This window comes from Schistocerca piceifrons, chromosome 1, assembly GCF_021461385.2.
Source record: "Schistocerca piceifrons isolate TAMUIC-IGC-003096 chromosome 1, iqSchPice1.1, whole genome shotgun sequence".
In the NCBI taxonomy this organism is placed as follows: domain Eukaryota; kingdom Metazoa; phylum Arthropoda; class Insecta; order Orthoptera; family Acrididae; genus Schistocerca; species Schistocerca piceifrons.
This window is the reverse complement of record NC_060138.1, coordinates 1,039,913,255-1,039,934,619: the sequence shown is the minus strand read 5'-3', so window position 1 is coordinate 1,039,934,619 and position 21,365 is coordinate 1,039,913,255. Positions and strand designations below refer to the sequence as shown.

Genomic DNA, 21,365 nt, shown 5'->3' with positions numbered 1-21,365 from the left:
TTGCTCTGTCACTGTCGTCGCCTTTCATCAGGCTAGCAGTGATTCAGTGATTGGATGTGGGGTGGAGCTTCCCCCGCCATTGGATGGACTCTGGGAGACCCCTCGTCTGCTCTGACCTAAGTCTCATCCCAATCCATAGACGTCTCCGTAAATTCTTTCTCAGCTGTGGGGTCAGTACTGCGTTCAATGCCAAAATCTCACCAGTCGTACATACTTTCAGCATCAAAACGTGTCCTTGACCGATGCCACTAATACAGGATAAACTAAACCTGGATTGAGGGAGTGATGACCTCGGTATTTCGTCCCTTAACAGCCAACCAACTAAACAACGTACAAAAAGCATACAAGTCTTTCAGTTTCAATATGACAAGGAGCGACAGTAACACAATTAATAAGTCCCAGATCTTCATCTGGTAGGAAACACAAGTTGAAACTGAATGATAGGCCACCTTTTTGCTGTAAGCGATATCATTGATTCAAGCTGACCTCTGTACTCCTGAACTCGTTCAAAGGAAACTGCTTGTTGTCTCCTTCCTAGTTTGTTTACGCAGCAACAACGGTGTACTTTCTACCACTGGTCATTGCTATATGACAGCGTGTATGGACTAGCAGCTAGAAGTGTGAGCTTGAACTCACGAGGAGGATTTCTAGTTCATGTGCGTACACTGTTTGCCCTCCAAGCTAAGCAGGTCCCAGAGGATTTAATCGAACCGACAGGTAACCAACAACTGCATGCTTTGAGCGGATCACCATTTTAATTTGCAACAACATGTTCAGAGCTGTCTCTTTGGGAATGTAGACGGGCGCCGCGGCTGCTTGTGGGTCTGCTGGTGGCGCTGCTGCTGGCCACGCCCTCCCAGAGCAACCTGCCGCTGATCGACCTCTCGACGCAGATGCGCGCCCTGCTGGTGCCCAGCGACGCGCCCGTCGGCTCCGTCGTGTACCGCGTGCTCGCCACTGACTCCGACACGCGCTGCGACTACCCCCTGCACTTCGACATCACCAGCGGTGAGTACCGTCTCAAATGACTCACGTCCTTCCAACTTGATCCAAGGAAACATACACTACTGGCCATTAAAATTGCTACACCACGAAGATGACGTGCTACAGACGCGAAATTTAACCGACAGGAAGAAGATGCTGTGATATGAAAATGATTAGCTTTTCAGAGCATTCACACAAGGTTGGCGCCGGTGTCGACACCTACAACGTGCTGACATGAGGAAAGTTTCCAACCGATTTCTCATGCACAAACAGCAGTTGACCGGCGTTGCCTGGTGAAACGTTGTTGTGATGCCTCGTGTAAGGAGCAGAAATGCGTACCATCACGTTTCCGACTTTGATAAAGGTCGGGTTTTAGCCTATCGCGATTGCGGTTTATCGTATCGCGACATTACTGCTCGCGTTGGTCGAGATCCAATGACTGTTAGCGGAATATGGAATCGTTGGGTTTAGGAGGATAATACGGAACGCCGTGCTGGATCCCAACAGCCTCGTATCACTAGCAGTCGAGATGACAGGCATCTTATCCACATGGCTGTGACGGATCGTGCAGCCACGTCGCGATCCCTGAGTCAACAGATGGGGACGTCAGCAAGACAACAACCATCTGCACGAACAGTTCGACGACGTTTGCAGCAGTATGGACTATCAGGTCGGAGACCATGGCTGCGGTTACCCTTACGCTGCATCACAGACAGGAGCGCCTGCGATGGTGGACTCAACGATGTACCTGGGTGAATCCAGGTTCTGTTTACAGCATCATGATGATCGCATCCGTGTTTGGCGACATCGCGGTGAACGCACAATGGAAGCGTGTATTCGTCATCGCCATACTGGCGTATCACCAATTGAAAACGTCTGGTCAATGGTGGCCGAGCAACTGGCTCGCCACAATTCGCTAGTCACTACTCTTGATGAACTGTGGTATCGTGTTGAGGCTGCATGGGCAGCTATACCTGTACACGCCATCCAAGCTCTGTTTGACTCTATGCCCAGGCGTATCAAGGCCGTTATTACGGCCAGAGGTGGTTGTTCTGGGTACTGATTTCTCAGGATCTATGCACCCAAATTGCGTGAAAATGTAATCAAATGTCAGTTCTAGTATCATATATTTGTCCAATGAATACCTGTTTATTATCAGCATTTCTTCTTGGTGTAGCAATTTTAATGGCCAGTAGTGTAATTTTCTATTCTAACTACAATGTCTGAAAAAAAAGTGAAATCCCCAGAAGGGAAGAACAAAACAAAATGAATCTTCACGGGTTGAGAGGGTGTGTTATGTTACTTCAGTGATTACAAAATCAAATCAAATTTAAAAATAACTTGGCAGAATGGACGCACGTATGAGTATGACGTTGCACCCCTTTGGCCTTGAAACTTGCACTGATTCAGTTGGCGATGGTGTCATAAAGCTATTGTATCTTTTCCTGAGCCAAGGTCCCCCACAACAGTTTCTAGCACTGGGACAGAGACGACGTCCGGGCTTAGTCCACACAGGTTTATCAAAGATAGATCAGAGGACATTGCTGGCCACAGCAGCATCTCAACATCAGCAGACAGTTCATAGAGAAAAGTGAAATGTATGGATGAGCGAGCATTGTCCTCTTGGAAAATAATGGAAGAATACTTTTTCATAAGATTTAAGTGGATATACCGTTGTGCCGTCAGTCACTTCCAGCTGTGACCTGAGGCCATATGCGATGGCTCCAGACATCAGACGCCAGGGGTAACACTGCTGTGCCCCTCCAAAACATTGGAAGAGTGGGACCTCTCCCGAGGTTCATGACATACTCGCTGACGGTACCGAAGCACTTCCATTCCTGAACGCATTGCGATCCAATTCACCAAAATTCCAAGCTTCCTGCTCAGGGTACCACTCCAAACACAACAGTTTGTGTTGTGGTGTTAACAGCAGAGTGGCTAAAAGTGGGCAGTCCAGCAACAGATGGACGACACCGAGGTGGGTCGTCGCGATGAAGGAGGTAACCATGCATTAGCCTCCTATGGCCAATGCGGAGCCAGCAGAGGACAACTGATTCCCTGTGAGAGGCCCACGTGGAAGACTTCCACACATTCGTAGTCTCCTTAATGACACACCGTTATGTCATTCTGTCTTCCAAAGCTGAAAAACCCTGCGGCGTAAGACAGAACTCAGGTCAGGTTCAGAGAAGCTGATCTCCATAGCGGTTTCCACGGAGTCTGTTTCGCCAGCCTGTCGGCAAGTTCGTTCCTGGGATTCCGACGTGACCTGTGGTCCACACACACACCACTGAACGACTGGACCGTTCCAGGGCATAAATGAGCTCCTGGATGGTCACTACCAAAGAATGACGAGGGTAGCACTGGTCGATAGCTTGTAGCCTACTCAAGGGGTCAGTACACAGAAGAAACAACTCCCCAGGGCATGAACAGATGCGCTCAAGAGCACGAGATGTAGCCACCAGCTCTGCAGTGAAAACACTGAAGCCATCGGGCAAGGAATGCTGTTTAATATGTCCTCCATGGACATAAGCAAAGCTGACGTGACCATCAGCCATCGAGCCGTCAGTGTAAATTACTTCATAGCCTCAGTACGTGTCAACAATCGACAGGAAGTGCCAGCGAGGAGCCGCGGGGTTAACTGAGTCCTTAGGCCATATGAAAGGTCCAGGCGGAGCCACGGCCTGGGTGTACACCATGGAGTTGTACGTGAATGGACCTCAAGTATAGGTGGTAAAGTCAAGCACTCCAGTTGGGATAGAAGGGCTCGGATGCGAACTGCAGTTGTAAGCCCTGACCAGGGCCGCCGATGCAGGAGATGAACCACAGTGGGTGGGAAAAGGAGAAGGTAATTCGGATTCGCAAGAGAACTACGAACGTGTGCAACGTAACTGGCGAGCAGTTGTGCACACCTAACCTTCAATGAAGGGACCTCAGCCTCCACCAGGACGCTGGTCACGGGACTCGTCCTAAAAGCTCTCGTCGCTAGTCGAACGCCAAAGTGGTGCACCGGGTCGAGTAAACGCAACCCTGACGGCGCCGCCAAACCATAAACCACACTCCCATAGTCACGGCGGGACTAAACAAGGGCTCTGTAGAGCTGCAGCAGCGCAGAGTGATCTGCACCCCAGTTGGTGTTGCTCAGGCAGCGGAGGGCGTTGAGGTGCTGCCAGCACTTCCGCTTAAGCTGACCAAGGTGAGGAAGCCAAGTCAATTGGGAATCGAAAACCAATCCCAAGAATCGATATGTCTCCAATACAGTGAGTGGATCGTCATTAAGGTAAAGTTCTGGTTCCAGATGAACGGTACGACGCCGACAGAGTTGCATAACTTTGCGATCGAAAACTGGAACCGTGGGCTAGAGCCCATGACTGCGCCTTGTGGATGGCACCATGCAGGCGCCGCTCAGCAACACCAGTACTGGTGGAGCAGTACGAAATGCAGAAGTCGACTACATACAGAGAAGGTACGACGGACGGCCCTGCAGCTGCTGCTAGACTGTCAATGGCCACTAAAAATAGAGATACACTCAATACAGAGCCCTGTGGGACTCCATTCTCCTGGATATTGGGGGGGGGGGGGGGGGGGGGGAGCTATGGAAGGAACTAACTTGGACACAGAAAGTACGAAGCGACAGGAAGTTTTGGATAAAAATCGGGAGCGGGCCTTGGAGACCCCAAGGTGCAAGGATATGAGTCACCAGGTGGCGTCATACGTTTTCGTAAATAAAAAAAGGTGGCAACAAGGTGTTGGCCTCTGGAAAAAGCTGTTCGGATGGCAGGCTCGAGGGACCCAAGATTATCAGTGGTAGAGCAACCCTGGTGGAAACTGCTATGGCGTGGAGCCAGTAGGCCACGTAACTCCAGGACCCAACCTAACCGACGACACACCATACGTTCTAGAAGCTTACAAAGTACGTTAGTGAGGCTGATACGCCGATAGTTTCCCACATCAAGCAGGATTTTGCCAGATTTGAGCACTAGTATGATGGTGCCCTCCCACCATTGCGATCGAAAGACGCCATCGCACCAGATCCGGTTGAAGATGACGAGGAGATGTTGCTTGTCGCCAGACGAGAGATGTTTCAGCATCTGACTGTGGATCCGATCTCGCCCAGGAGCTGTGTTGGGGCAATGTGCAAGGGCACTTATGACCTCCCATTCTGTAAATGGGGCGTTATAGGGTTCACAATGGCGTGTAGTGAACAAGAGGACTACCCTTCCATCCGCCATTTGAGAATTCGAAAGGCTGGGGGAGGGGGGGGTAATTCTCCGACACAGAGGCTCGAGTATAGTGCTCAGCAAAGTGCTCGGCAGTCGTGTTTGCATCGGTAGATAACACGCCATCGATGGTAACGCCAGGGACACCTGTTGTGGTCTGGTACCCCAAAACACGTCTGATCTTCTTCCAGACTTGAGAAGGTGACGTATGGCACCCAATGGTCGAGATATATCTCTCCCAACACTCGTGTTTCCACCTTTTGATAAGCTGGTGAACGCGGGCGCGGAGCCGTTTCAAGGCTATTAGGTGCTCTAGGGAAGGGTGCCGCTTATGTCGCTGTATAGTTCGCCGACGCTCTTTAATTGCCTCAGCGATGTCCGGTAACCACCAAGGTACCGACTTTCGCTAGGGCACCCCAAAGAACGAGGGATCGCATTTTCCGCCGCTGAAACGATCGTTGTAGTTACCTGCTCAACCACAACATCGAAAGCACCATGTGGGGGAGATTCAGCGGTGACAGCAGAGGTGAAGGCTTCCCAGACTGCCTTGTTGAAAGCCCATCTGGGTAGGCGTCCGTGGGCATGACGCTGGGGAAGTGACAGGAAGAAGGGGAAGTGGTCACTACCTAACAGGTCGTCAAGTGCCCTCCAGTAGATAGAAGGGAGAAGTCCTGGGCTGCAAAGTATAAATCAACGGCCGAGTAACTACCATGAGCCACACTGAAATGTGTGGCGGCCCCAGTATTTAAGAGGTAGAGGTCGAACCGAGAAAGTAAAGTTTCGACATCTCTGCCTTGGCCAGTAAGAACGGTGCCACCCCACAAGGAGTTATAAGCGTTAAAATCTCCCAAAAGTAGGAAAGGTTTAGGGAGTTGAGCCAATGCATTCAGGGTTACTGCACCATCTGGAGGAAGATATACGTTGCAGACAGTTATTTCCTGCATCGTCCCTATCCTGACAGCCACAGCTTCAAGACGGATATGAAGGGGCACAGGCTCACTACATACCAAGTTCAGGACATAGACACATTTGTAATATCCCCTGCAGCCACGAAGGGCAGGGGTCCACATTGCTGAGAACCAGGTTTCCTGGAGGGCAACGCAGAAAACGGGTGTAAAGCTTAACAATTGCCATAGCTCAGCCAGGTGGTGGTAAAAACCGTTGCAATGCCACTGGAGGATACTGTGATCGTGATTCTGGGAAGGTATGGAACATTCAATAAGGTAGTTTACGCCTCAGGGTCGCCTGCCGCCACCGACTTATTTCCGGAGCAGTCTATATCCATTGTGTCTGAGGGTCCAGCTTCATCTAGGTCCTCAGTGGACGCCAGAATCTCCACCCCATCCTCAGATGCAGAGCTTGTAGGTAGCGGTGGTGTGGGTGCCACGGCTATTCCATTGGTCTTGGGGGTCTTCTTTTTGGGTTTCTCTCGCTGCTCCATGGGTTTCTCTGGCTGGGAGGGCTTCACTGAGTCAGTCTCAGGGACTGAGGATAATCGTGAAGCCCTATGACCAGCTACTTTTTGGCACTTCAGCCACTGGTGGGTGTCATTTTCTTCACTAGCAGAAACCAGGGAAGGCAGTGACCCAACGGATCCTTTCCTAGCGAAAGGAGCTGAAGAAGACTTACACTTCTCTGGCTTATAAGTGGAGACTGGTGTCCCCAATGGTTGGGATGGAGGGCAGTGTTCCCAAGGTAGGTGGTGTGGGAGCAACAGAGAGGGAAGTGTACCCCACCACCAAGGGGGCAGGTGCAGTCTTCCGGCTCTGAGAGCTGACTGGAAAATGGTTCAAATGGCTCTGAGCACTATGCGATTTAACTTCTGAGGCCATCAGTCGCCTAGAACTTAGAACTAATTAAACCTAACTAACCTAAGGACATCACACACATCCATGCCCGAGGCAGGATTCGAACCTGTGACCATAGCGGTCGCTCGGTTCCTGACTGTAGCGCCTAGAACCACACGGCCACTCCGGCCGGCTGGCCGACTGGAATTCGTGGAACTGATAGGGCTGCAACTTTTCTCTTAGTGGCGCCATAAGAGGAGGTCACAGCCACAGCATGAAGGCGCTCAAATTGTCTTTTAGCCTCAGTGTAGATCAGTCGGTCCAGGGTCTTATATTCCATGATTTTCCTTTCTTGCTGTAAAATCCTGCAGTCTGGCGAGCAAGGGGAATGATGATCTCTGCAGTTGAGACACGTGGGAGCTGGGGCACATGGAGTATTGGGATGCGAAGGACATCCACAATCTCGACATGTGACACTGGAAGTACAGCAGGACGACATATGGCCAAACTTCCAGCACTTAAAGCATCGCCTCGGGGAAGGGATATATGGTTGGCATCACAGCAGTAGACCATCACCTTGACGTCCTCAGGCAATGTGTCACTCTCACTGCGCACCGGTGGCAACCTGATTATCCCTCGGACCCCTATGGACGCGCCGGACGAAATGAACACCTCGGCACTCGTCGACAGACTGCAGAAGAAAGTCCCTGTGGAATATAATACCCTGGACCATACTTAAGTTCTTATGCAGTGTGATGGTAACGGTAACATCCCCGAGCGTGTCACAAGCAAATAATGCTGATGACTGGGCAGAGGATGCCGTTTTTATCAAGACTGACCCTGATCACATTTTGGACAAGCCATCCATCTCCCCAAACTTGTCCTCTAAATGCTCAACCAAAAACTGAGGCTTCATTGAAACAAAGCAGTCCCCATCAGCTCTTCTACATACAAGGTACCAAGGCGAATAAGGTTCACTGCCATACTTAGACTGGTGTTCCTCCCATGGTGTGGCCAGGGAGGGGAATGGTTTAGGGTCGTACTTCCTAGCGTTGTACTGAGACTTGGAACACTTAAGGACTGCTGGTGTGAGATTACCAGCAAGTGATGATGTGGTACGCTTCACTACGTGTTATCCACCCTGATGCCACCTGCTCCAACCAGGGGCGCCACCCAGCCGCAGCAAAGGCCATCTGGCAGGATGGCCATTGCCGGGAGTCTCGATGCCCCAGGGTGACGGGCATCTACTCCTTGGCATATGTGGAGAGTTAACGGCGCAGGCATCAGCAGAGCGATCCCTATGTGATCAGGGGGCTACAACCAACAGGTTACATGGCGGATCCACCACAACGGACTGGGTACTGTGCTGGATATCAGGTACAACCAAGCAAACAGGTCCATAATCATTGTCAGCATAGAAAAGGATACTGCACAGTGGATGGAGGAAAACGCACCCAGGAGGGTGAACTCGCCCAACAGCAGGAGAATGAGTGGAAGTGCAGATCCACGTCGACGAAGGATGCTAAATGTCTCAGCGCATGATGGACACGATGCACCATGTAAGGCACTCTTCCCCCAATTGGCTCACTCTTCGGGAAAATTTGGAGAAATGGAGGTCAAACTCGACAGGGTACCACCACATCAACGCCGAAACGTGTGAGACTCCTTTTAGTCGCCTCTTGCGCCAGGCAAGAGTACCTCGAGCCTATTCTAACCCCAAGACCCGTGGGGGGAAACTGGTAATGTGGTACACTAATGTACACCAGCAAGAGAGATCTATCAAAGTTTCAGCTGGCTCAAAGCAATCAGTAACACTCTGGAATAAAGCCCTGGGACGTCGTGGACGGACTAAAGACATTACTGTTTGAAAATCCTAGTTTACGGTGAAAAATCCTATATGTTTGGTCTACAGATCTGATAATGAGGTATTAAGTAATTTTGTAATGATTAACAACCTGAAATTTAGATGTGGTCCGAAGTGAATAATTCAAGCGGAAATTGAGGCACTTATTTTACCCGTCTGAAAAATGTCGTGTTACCACCTGGAGCTCCTGATAAAATTCTTTATTTACACAACTAGTTTTTGTTGATTGACCATCATCATGTTTATGGAAGTATTCACAGCATCATGTTAGGTGAAATATAAAATCATTAAAGTCACATGATAAAACAACTAATTAAACACCGTTATCACATCTGACATAAATTACTTCGTGAATCTATAAAAACTGTGCTAGGTAGTGCGCTCATTCATATTATAACTTCAAACGGCGATAACGCTATCTAATTCATGGCTTTATCATCTGATATTAATGATTTTATGCTTTGCCTAACATACTTCTGTGAATATTTATATGAACCTGATGATGGTCAGTCGACAGAAACCAGTTATGTAAATAGAGAATTTTATCAGTAACTGAAGGTGGTAAATGGAATTTTTAAAACTTATACGAGCTACGGGGCAACACTTCATAAACATATTTTATGAATGGGCACAGTTAATTTTAAAATACATTATTTCAATGCCATAACCTGTTCGGGGGAACCATGGCCATCTTGAGATGATTAACATTTCTGATTACATCAAATACGAACAGACAAACAAATATTAATTTTTGCGGTTCCGTGCCTCACTTTTTTTTAAAAACGAGACCTTTAGAGGATGACTTTGTTGTCTGTCTGTCAGTCCGTCCGTCCTTCTGTCTGGTGAGACTCCTTTTCTCAGGAACGAGTAGAGATATCAAGTTGAAATTTATGTCAAATACTAAGGTGTACGGCCCCTTGGCGGTGTAAAACATTTAAGCTTCTGAGCCAATTCAGTCGAAAGATACGGCCGTTTAGTTACATACTTCGATACTCGCAAACTCACTCATCAAAACCTAAAACATAATTAAATTTTAAAAATTTTTGTTATGTGATTGTTAAGAACCGTCAAATAATTCATGAAATACATATTTGACCATGAGCTGTTTTATTGAAAACCCTAAGCATCAACCGGTTTCGGTCTTAGACAGTCATCCAAAGGTTGAAACACAGATAAATACAGTGCACAAAAAAGTTAAGAAATTATAAAAGGTAAAAAACGAACTCAATACTTACAAGATTTAAAAAAAATTAAAGTAAATACATCTCTCATGACATTATCTGACAGTGGATACATCTCAGGTGTTATAAAACGCAATATATTCCAGTGCAGGAAGTTCTACACATAAGGTGTACTCAGTAGCGACATTAGTTAACAGGACAGTATATACACTAAAGAGAAGGCTAGAGTACTAAGTACTGTCAAAGTACAAACACTGAAGAGTTAGTCAAAGAACTTCGCTAAACTTTTTCATCATATGATACAAAGGATATCGATGATAACTGCTGGTTGCAGGAGACTAGACTATCTTTGTCGAACAACTCTGGAAGTTACTCATGTGAACAGAAAGTGAAAAACAACGTTGCCATTACAAATATAGAAAAACCCCTATCCCTCGATAAGAAGGTACAAACATCTGCAATACCTAGACGCTAAGCAGCCGCATAATTTTGCATAACAATCCATGATGTGTGTAAAAGCGAACATCAGTCACAACATAAAAGTAATGTACGTGGTATTCACAACATAAAATTGGTTGAAATTGGTTAAAAATAGATACAAATTGTCAGCTAGCATTCATTTACACCATAGTTTGTTAATCAATCATTACCACAGGGTAAAGATAACATATGAAGGGCCACATCATACGTGATTGTCATATTAGATTGCTTATTTTAAAAACCAGATCTAGCGCTAATATTACTATCAAGAAATTGTAACCAGCCACAGCATAATCAAACGAGTGTCTAAATTTAGATTTATAGACTATTAATATAAAGTGTACATAACAGAAATGATCACACAGTTTTCCTTTAAAAACTTAATGTCGCTATAAGGTATTGAATAATGCGCCCCAGTGAGGTTGTTTGTCTATATATGTAATGGTGGGATCCCTTTCCGCAAGACGAAAGAAAATTGACAGAGCCGGTGAAGCTAGGATACGAGGTTCCTGGATTGGAAGTGGCAAAATGTTTTGACAAAATCCTTTTTTATTTGTTACACGTGCAACTACTTTAGCACTGATCACAACGATTAAGGAAAATACCTTCCACCAACATACGGCACTAGCCGTACAACACTCTTAGTGTCCAGCTAATTCTTTAAATTAAAACTTAAAATTTACATTCCAAAATATAGAAAAACTTAAAACAGGCAAAAAAAATTTAAGCCTCTTGCGGAATTAAATTACTACTTGCTCCAGGTCCTCAAGAATAACTTCAGAAAATTTGAATTTAATAAGAACAGAGGAGCACACCAAAATACAAGTATAAGCATAAACAGAACGAGGCCAGCAAAATGCCGTTATAAGAATTAACCCTCTTGCAGAATTAAATTAGGTTCTCAAGAACAACTTCAGAAAATTTAAAATCTAATACTGAACAGAGTTAGCACACCAAAATCGAAATATTAGAGCTTAATTATCAACCTCTGACAACTATGGCCGAGCTCCCCCAGTATTCTTGCTAGACAATAACAGGGTATTTACAATTGAATTTACAATTGAAACCAGCACGGTCGTAGCCGTAGACAATGATTTAAGGTACAGGTTAATATACCAAAACTTTCAACAGAAACTTCTTATTAGCAGCCTAACTACGTTAAATATTTGTTATTTTCCGAGCAGTTAAGCGACCCACCGATTACAAGAACACTAACTCCACCTGTTAATAATTAGGTAGGATGGCGTGCGTGATGGGTAACACGCAAGATTAAGCAGAATGCTGAATCACAATACAGTTACTGAATGGCCGGTCGCTGTGGCCGAGCTGTTCTAGGCCCTTCCGTCCGGAACCTCGCGGCTGCTACGGTCGCAGGTTCGAATCCTGCCTCGAGCATGGATGTGTGTGATGTCCTTAGGTTAGTTAGGTTTAAGTAGTTCTGAGTCTAGGGGACTGATGACCTCAGATGTTAAGTCCCATAGTGCTTAGAGCCATTTGAACCATTTTGAGTTACCGAATGCTGTCGTTCTTAAAGTACTACCAGACAACTGTTTGCCTGTCTAGTCCACAGATAGGGGTGGCACTGGCCGCACACACACGCCACTTCGCCAGGAAGCAATTTGGTCCTTGTCTACAACATACCGGAAATATATGATTAGGGGACTTGCCAAAAACAATTTCTTAACATGTACATTTTGCCATTAAATTCGTTGATAACTTGTCATCACAAGGCTCAAGAACAAACACAGCACTAGAAATAATTACGCCACTACGTACCTTACGCTCTCCAAAGCGCCTCACAGAATCGTGACAATTTTAGACACACGAGGGTACCTCAAGATTTATACATTAATAAAGTGATGAATAAACAGACAGAAAATTTCACCATATTTTTGTTTTTGACGTTCCTTGGAAGCAAAGTGAAGAAGCGAACCTCCCCCCCCCCCCCCCCTCACATCGGCCATCAAGCCGCCAAACAAACCGTGGTTCACAAACAGCTGGCCGCGCAGCTCGATTCAGCCGTGGTGCCTGTCATCGCCGCAGCTGACAGTCTCAACACAGACACCCATGCCCGAGGAAGGGCTCGAACCTCCGCCGGAACCAGCCGCACAGTCCATGACTGCAGCACCTTAGACCGCACGGTGTTCACAGCCTTCCTCCAGGCCACCACGTCCTCACTGCCGCCGTCGCTCCCCTTACATACACACGGCCCCTGGTTCGAAACAAGTGAAATCGATGCGTGCAAAATCGACCTGCAGCTCGATGGGTACGCATCAACTGGCAGTTTCGATTTCACTTTTTGTTTACACGAGAAACTACCAAAATAAATTCGCCAAAGACAATATAGTCTCCTGCCATCATCAGTTAACTCATCATCAATACACTTGGTATCAAATGACGAAAAGGTTTAGTAAAGGAGGAGATTGGTGTTTAATACCTGTCGACATCGAGGTCATTAGAGACGGAGCATAAGCTTGGATTAGGGAAGGATGTGGAAGGAAATCGGCCGTACTCGTTCAAAGGAACCATCTCGGCATTTGTCCGAAGCGATGTAGGGAAATCACTCAAACCCATTGTATGCGTGTACGAACTGTCGTCCTCCCGAGTGTGAGTCCGGTGTGCTACAGCTACGCCACCTTGCTCGGTTTATCGTTAAGGTCTTAGACTGACTCTTCGGTGTTTTTACATGATGGTCCTTACTTCTACAGACTTCCCATTAGTGTGAATATTGTTGTGTTAACTGAGTGCGACCTAAATATCCTGTGTAGAACTTAATACACTGGAATTTATCCAGTGTCAAACAATGTCATGAGAGATTCATTTACCTGAACTGTTTTTATCCTTGTAAATATTCGCTTTCGTTTTTTACCTCTTTATAACTTCTTGATATATTTCCGTGCATTGTACGAGGGGCGTTTGAAAAGTCCGTGCAAACTCCGAGAGATGGCACCACCGGCGCGTATCGAGGTCATGTTTAGTTAGTAGCATCTTTGGAAATAACGCACACCAAGTTTCAGCCATATTGGCCTATTTCTTTGTGTTTGGCATTCGTGTGAATCAAGGAAGTCGAGTAACTGTCAAGAATCGAACGAAGAAGAATTTCGTGTAGTGATTAAACATTACTTTATGAAAGGCAAAACGCCTTAGGCGACTAAAGAGAAGCAGGATGAACATTACGGTGACTCTGCACCTTCGATTAGAACTGTTTACAACTGGTTTCAAAATTTTTGGAGTGATCATATGGGCACAAGTGATGCTGGACGTTCTGGACGCCCTGTGGAGGTTACAACTCCAGAAATCATTGATAAAATCCTTGATATGGTGATGGATGACAGAATAGTTAAGGTGCGTAAGACTGCTAGTGCTGTGGGCATCTCGAATGAACGGGTACATAACATTTTGCATAAACATTTGGACATGAGAAAGCTCTCCGCAAGATCGATTCCGCGATTACTCACGCTTGACCAAAAACGGAATCCTGTGAAGTGTTGCAAGGGTGGTTTGCAGCTCTTCAGGAAGAATCCGCAGGACTTTAAGCATCGTTTCGTCACTGTAGATGAAAAATGGATACATTACTATACTCCTGAGACCAAACAACAATCTAAACAATGGGTTACCAAGGGAGAATCTGCACCAAAAAAGGCGAAGACCAGTCCTTCGGCCGGAAAGGTTATGGCGACTGTCTTTTGGGATTTGCAAGGGATAATCCTCATCGAACTATCTGGAAAAGGGTAAAACTATTACAGGTGTATATTATTCATCGTCACTGGAGCGTTTGAAAACCGAGCTGCAAGAAAAACGCTGGCGATCGGACCGTAAAAAGTCCTCTTCCATCACGACAATGCACCAGCAGACACCTCAGCAGTTGTGGTCCCAAAATTAATGGAAATAGGATTCCAAATCGTTTCAAATCCCCCCCCCCCCCCTATTCTCCAGACCTGGCTCCCTCGGACTACTATTTGTTTCCCAATTTGAATAAATGGCTGGCGGGACAAATATTTTATTCAAACGAGGAGGTGATTGCAGAAACTAATACTTACTTTGCAGACTTGGAAAATTCCTATTATTCGGAATGGATCAACAAATTAGAACAGCGTTGGACGAAGTGTATAAGTCTAAAAGGAGACTATGACGAAAAATGAAAAAAGGTTTACCCCAAAGACGTAAGTAGTTTTTATTTTTGCACGGATTTTTCAAACTACTACTACCACTACGTGATCAGGCACAGTGGACCGCACGCATCTACAAGTTTCCTCCTCCACTGTATTCTGTCCATTGCTGCTATCCCCCATCCGTTCAAATCTATTGACACTTGGTTTAAATTTTCATGGCGTCCATCCGTCCAACGCTTCTTGGGTCTCCCTGGCGGTCTTTTTCCTGCAGGTGTGAAATCCAGGAGCTTCCGAAGCCATCTGTGATCTTCCATCCAGGCCACATGGCCGGCCCACTGCATTCGTTTGGCTTTGACAGTTCCTGTTATGTTGGGCTGTTGGTATATTTCCTCAAGCTCTTGGTTGTATCTGATCCTCCATTCCCCTGTATCTGCATCCAGAACCGGCCCGAAGATCTTCCGAAGCACTTTTCTCTCAAAAACAAGGAGCTTATGGAAGTTCTGTTTCCGACTACTCCATGTCTCGCAGCCATATAGAACAATAGGCTGGATCAGCGTTTTGTACAGTCGAATCTTGAACTGTCTGGAGAGATACCTGGACCGAAATAGTTGTGCTAGGCTGTGGTAAGATCGGTTTCCAGCTTGTATTCTGGCATTGATCTCTGCTTCACATGACGAATTCTCAGTGAAAAGTGCCCCTAGGTATTTGAATTCTTGCACTCTCTTGTAGGACTGGTCCCCGACCTGCAGTGATTGTAGATGATCAGCAGTCTGACAATGGCCACGCGTCATAACGAGGTACTCTGTCTTGGCTTCGTTTATGTTTAGCCCCAATTTGCTGGCAGGCTCCTTTAGTGCTTTGGTCATTTGCTCCAACTCCTCTTCCGACCTAGAGAGTAAACAGATGTCGTCTGCATAGGCTAAGTACACTAGTTTCTTTCCTTCGATTTCAATCCCTTCCTTCTCTTGGAAGGTGTCACGTACGTCTTCTCGAGGGCAAAGTTTAACAGTATAGGGGACAACCCATCTCCTTGCCTGAGTCCTGTCACAATTTCAAACTCCTCAGTTACGCGATTTCCCATCTTCACCTTTGCACGCATTTCGTTCAGACAGATCTTTATCAGATTGATGAGTTTCTCTGTTATGCCAAACTCCCTTAAACAGTTGAGCTCTTGCGATGTAGGCAATCATAGGCCTTCTTAAAATCAACGAATAAAATATGCAAATTTTTACCATATTCACCCAGTTTCTGAGTGAGCTGCCGGAGACTCGTATTTATCTGTGTTTGTACCTTTGGAGAGATATCTGTTGATGATGGTTAATGATTGAAACCGGTTGATGCTTAAGGTTTTCAGTAAAGCAGCTAATGGACAAATCTGCATTTCTCCTACTTGCACTACTCTTGTTTTCTTATATAGTGGTCAGAAGATGATGTGGTGTGTTGCAGCGCCCGCGGAGGGCAGTGACCCAGTGCTGCGCGCCGAGGACGTGCCGTGCACGTGCGCCGACAAGGCGTGCCGCGCCAACGTGGTGCTGGCGCGGCCGCTGGAGGCGGGGCGCATCTACGAGCTGCGACTGCGCGTGCGCGACACCACGGGAGACGCCACCACCGTGCCGTCCAGCGTGCGCGCCACCAACGCCACCACGCCGCTCCAAACCATCTTCCCGCACGTGCCCACGCTCGTCATGGTGCCCGAGGTGCGTACGCCCCACCGCATGCCTACTTCTCTATTCAGCTTCATCCATACTGAGCTGCACGAGCCTAGAAAACTGACAGTTATACACCATCAAGCACCAATACTTTATGTGGTGTCACCGCCAGACACCACACTTGCTAGGTGGTAGCTTAAATCGGCCGCGGTCCATGTAGTACATGTCGGACCCGCGTGTCGCCACTGTGATCGCAGACCTAGCGCCACCACCAAGGCAGGTCTCGTGATACGAGAGAGGACTCGCCCCAGTTGTACGAGAACCAAGCTACCGCCCAGTTGTACGCGAACCTAGCTATCGCCCAGTTGTACTAAGCCTTTCTCTCTCATTAGCCGAGAGACAGAATAGCCATCAGCTAAGTTAATGGCAACGAACTAGCAAGGCGCCATTTGTATCAGTGCCTATAGCTTACGAGTAATCAAGAGAGATGTATTCCAAGGAATTATTAAAAGTTAAGTAAAAAGCATCTACATACTTTTCTTCTTATTCATTCATAAGTTTTTATGTTCCAGACTTCACGCCCGTCTGCTTATTGCCGTTCGTGCACTATCGGCCACAGCGTTAGTTTAGCATTCCTTTTCAGCAATCAACATCACGGTGTCGGTCCAGCTACCGACACTACACTTTATTTGGCAATATTTGTAGAGATGTTCACCACGTACCGGATATCAAACGATTGTACTCTTCAGCCGTCGGCACACGGACCGTGCATCCGAACGTTGAGCGTGCCGAGTTTCTGACGTCATAGCGTGGAACAGCACGTTCGGGAGTCTTTCCGAACGTGCAGAGCAATATCTGGCTTGTCAGATATTCGGAGCGTGCGTCTGAGCGTCGACCAATGAGATGTCACAACGCCACCTACGTCACACGGTACAGAGTTGTGAGGCGCCATATTGGCATTCAATTCCAGCCGATATACAGGGTGTTACAAAAAGGTACGGCCAAACTTTCAGGAAACATTCCTCACACAGAAATAAAGATGTTATGTGGACAGGTGTCCGGAAACGCTTAATTTCCATGTTAGAGCTCATTTTAGTTTCTTCCACCTACGCTCAATGGAACACGTTATCATGATTTTATACGGGATACTCTACCTGTGCTGCTAGAACGCGTGCCTTTACAAGTACGACACAACATGTGGTTCATGCACGATAGAGCTCCTGCACATTTCAATCGAAGTGTTCGTACGCTTCTCAACAACAGATTCGGTGACCGATGGATTGGTAGAGGCGGACCAATTCCATGGCCTCCACGCTCTCCTGACCTCAACCCTCTTGACTTTCATTTATGTGGGCATTTGAAAGCTCTTGTCTACGCAACCCCGGTACCAAATGTAGAGACTCTTCGTGCTCGTATTGTGGACGGCTGTGATACAATACGCCATTCTCCAGGGTTGTATCAGCGCATCGGGGATTCCATGCGACGGAGGGTGGATGCATGTATCCTCGCTAACGGAGGACATTTTGAACATTTCCTGTAACAAAGTGTTTGAAGTCACGCTAGTACGTTCTGTTGCTGTGTGTTTCCATTCCATGATTAATGTGATTTGAAGAGAAGTAATAAAATGAGCTCTAACATGGATGTAAGCGTTTCCGGATACATGTCCACATACCACATTTTCTTTCTTTGTGTGTGAGGAATGTTTCCTGAGAGTTTGGCCGTACCTTTATATATATATATATATATATATATATATATATATATATATATATATATATATATATATGCCTTTTCTTTCTAAGCACCAGCAAATTGAGAATCACTGGAAAACCCGTTGTTAACTGTGTGATTCATTCCATTAAAATAATGAGAAACATCACATTCGTGGCAAAAGAATTATTGCAACTGACGTATTATGAGAGTAGGTTATTTGAAGGTAGCGACACACTGAAGATCCACCCAAAACGCATTGTTCTTGGTACAATTTATTATAATTAAATTTCAATTAGTAATATAATCTACGATTAACGTTTTCAGCAGGGGGTAACATGATATGATTAGATACAAGGCGAGTGTTGTTTGGTTTACTTGCCGTCACGGTAGCTCAGCGTGTTCGGTCAGAGAGTCGGTTGGCCTCTGTAATAAAAAACTGAGTGGAAGGATCAACCACCGAAATGTCTTGCGACGTCCGCAACGACCAAACACAACGATCAATAACGACCAAAAAAGTGTGATGAGTAGCGTCGCTGTCCACTACAGAGGTCTTTGATGAGGTGGTGGTTCGCGAACCAACATCACGAAATTTTTTTTCCTAACATTCGCGTTTTTATTAGGTTCTGATACTTTATTATTAGTTTAATATAAGTATATGCTATAATATTTGATGTTATGTAAATATAAGTTCACCTTTTTTAGAGTAGTGACTTTGTCCGATTGGCTTAATCTACAGGACAGCTTACACTACTTGTATAAAGATATTTTGCTCCTTTTTCTTTTACGCTTGCTAATTCACATGTTGCAAAGATTCTGCTTCTGGGTAGGAACAGTGATCAAGTAAGACTGACGTTGGGGTTTTACTAAAATGTGGGAATGATGAAATAATGTTTATCTTATGCGGAGAAGTACTCCGAATTTGTACCGCACTGTTTGTAATGGAACTTTTATAAGCCTGTGTCCTTAATGATTGGACATGGTACTTTCCTTTTCGTGGACGATGGAGGAAATGTGTGTTTTGATAGAGCTAACGTGGGAATTTTACGCGCGCCCGTTGAGTAAACAGTGTGATTTACGAACTAGACACATCCCTCAACTGCAGCTGGAGTGCGTTGCGATCGCGTATACCACGCTGGGGCCCACGTACCTTATGCGCAAGTCTCATCGTTCCTGAGTGTTCAGCAGCACGTAGAACTTGGCACGCTAACCGTTAGCGTTCGACAGCACGGTCCGTGTGCCGACGGCTTTACTCCATTCGGAAGACCAACATACACTGAAGAGCCAAAGAAACTGGTACTCCTGCTTAATATCGTGTAGGACCACCACAAGCAAGCAGAAGTGCCGCAACACAACGTGGCATGGACTCGACTAACGTCTGCAGTAGTGCTCGAGGGAAGTGACTCAACGAATCCTGCAGGGCTGTCCATAAATCCGTAAGAGTACGAGGGGATGCAGGTCTCTTCTGAACAGCACGTTGCAAGGCATCCCAGATATTCTCAACAATGTTCATGTCTTGGGAGTTTCGTGGTCAAGGGAAGTCTTTAAACTTGGAAGAGTGTTCCTGGAGCCACTCTGTAGCAATTCTGGGCGCGTGGAGCGTCGCATTGTCCTGCTGCAATTGCCCAACTCCGTCGGAACGCATAATGGACATGGATGGATGCAGGTGATCAAACAGGATGCTAACGTACGTGTCACCTGTCAGAGTCGTATCTAGACGTATCAGAAGTCCCATATTACTCCAACAGCACACACCCCTCACCATTAAGAGCCTCCATTAGCTTGAACAGTCCCCTGCTGACATGCAGGATTCACATCCATCAACGCGACATAATTTGAAACGAGACTGGTCAGACCAGGCAACATGATCCCAGTCATCAACAGTCCAATGTCAGTACTGACGGCCCCAGGTGAGGCGTAAAGCTATGTTTCGTGCAGTCATCAAGGGTACACAAGTGGACCTTCGGCTCCGAAAGCCCATATCGATGATGTTTCGTTGAATGGTTCAGATGCTGACACATGCTGATGGCCCAGCATTCAAATCTGCAGTAGTTTGCGGGAGGGTTGCACTTCTGTCACGTTGAACGATTCTCTTCAGTTGTCGTCTTCCTGATATTCACAGTACACTCGTGAGAAAGTCGTACAGAAAAATCCCCACTTCGTCGCTACTTTGGAGATGCTGTGTCCCAACGCTCTTGCCCCGACTGCAACACCACGTTCAAACTCACTGAAGTCTTGACAACCTGCCATTGTAGCAGCAGTACCTGATCTAACAACTGCGCCAGACACTTGTTGTCTTATATAGGGGTTGCCAACTGCAGCGGCATATTCTGCCTTTTACCTATCTCTGTATTTGAATACGTGTGCCTGTACCAGTTTCTTTGGCGCTTCAGTGTAAATACAAGGTAAGAATCCCACACTTTTATTCCATTCGGAACTCCAACATAAATTCAAGGTAGGACTCCCACACACTTAAATATACTCTTGTATTCGTCGCCGCATGAGAGCAAACATCCTCTGAATCTCACCTTCGGGAATTTCTTGTCATGCCAAAACACGTGCTGTGTCATTTCATGGAGGTTGCAGACTGGAGGCTGGTATGAAAGGGTACACTATCAGAACAAAAGTAATGCGGAATCGACCACTAGACGTCACGTTAAGCGGACCTGCCAGTACTAGAGAAAGCAAAGAGTATTGTATTGTCAGCTGGAAGCAATAACACTTTAGGTAGTGCCAAGACCGATGCCACTGGACAGTGGATGAGTGTAAAAGTCTGATTTGGAGTCATGAATCAAGCAATCCGACATAAGGTTTTGGGTTAGACGAGAAGTTGGAGAATGAAACCTGCCATCATGTGTAGTGTCAACAGTGAAATACAGAGGAGATTGTGTTCCTCGCAGTTAGTATGTGGTTTCCTTACTGCGCTTCAGGAAATGCTAAATGTGGACGGATCTGAACACATTTGACTGCACTGTGCGTGGCATATAGTAAAGGAACAGTGCAGAGACGATGATTGTATCAATATGAAAATCCACCCTGTGAGGAAACGATTCATAGATAATAAAATTTCTGAAATTGACTTGCCTGCCCAGACTCCCGACCTAAACCCCTATTGAACACATCTCGGATGAGTTAGAACATCGGTTTCGCTCTATACCCCAGCGTCCAACATTATTACCTTGTCTGGATCCGTCTCTTGAGCAACAGCGGGCTGCCGTTCCTCCACAGACATTCAGACACCTCACTGAAAGTGTCCCAAGCAGTCAAGCCGTCATAAAGGCTAACAGTGGGCACACCCAATACTAATTAACATTTAAGTGTCCGGATACTTTTGATCGGATAGTATATATGCCTTCCCATGGCAGACATATCCTATGAGTG

General features: G+C 46.4%; 1 protein-coding gene across 1 annotated transcript in view; it reads left to right on the top strand.

Annotated features, from left to right (window-relative positions):
* Positions 1-363: 363 nt before the first annotated feature.
* The window catches only part of LOC124777398 (cadherin-86C-like), a 286,282-nt gene continuing 265,280 nt past the window's right edge, over positions 364-21,365 (top strand). Inside the window, exons 1-3 of the mRNA XM_047252795.1 lie at positions 364-379; positions 778-1,008; positions 16,072-16,322. Coding sequence (XP_047108751.1) covers positions 364-379; positions 778-1,008; positions 16,072-16,322 — 498 coding nt within the window. The remainder of the gene's footprint in view (positions 380-777; positions 1,009-16,071; positions 16,323-21,365) is intronic.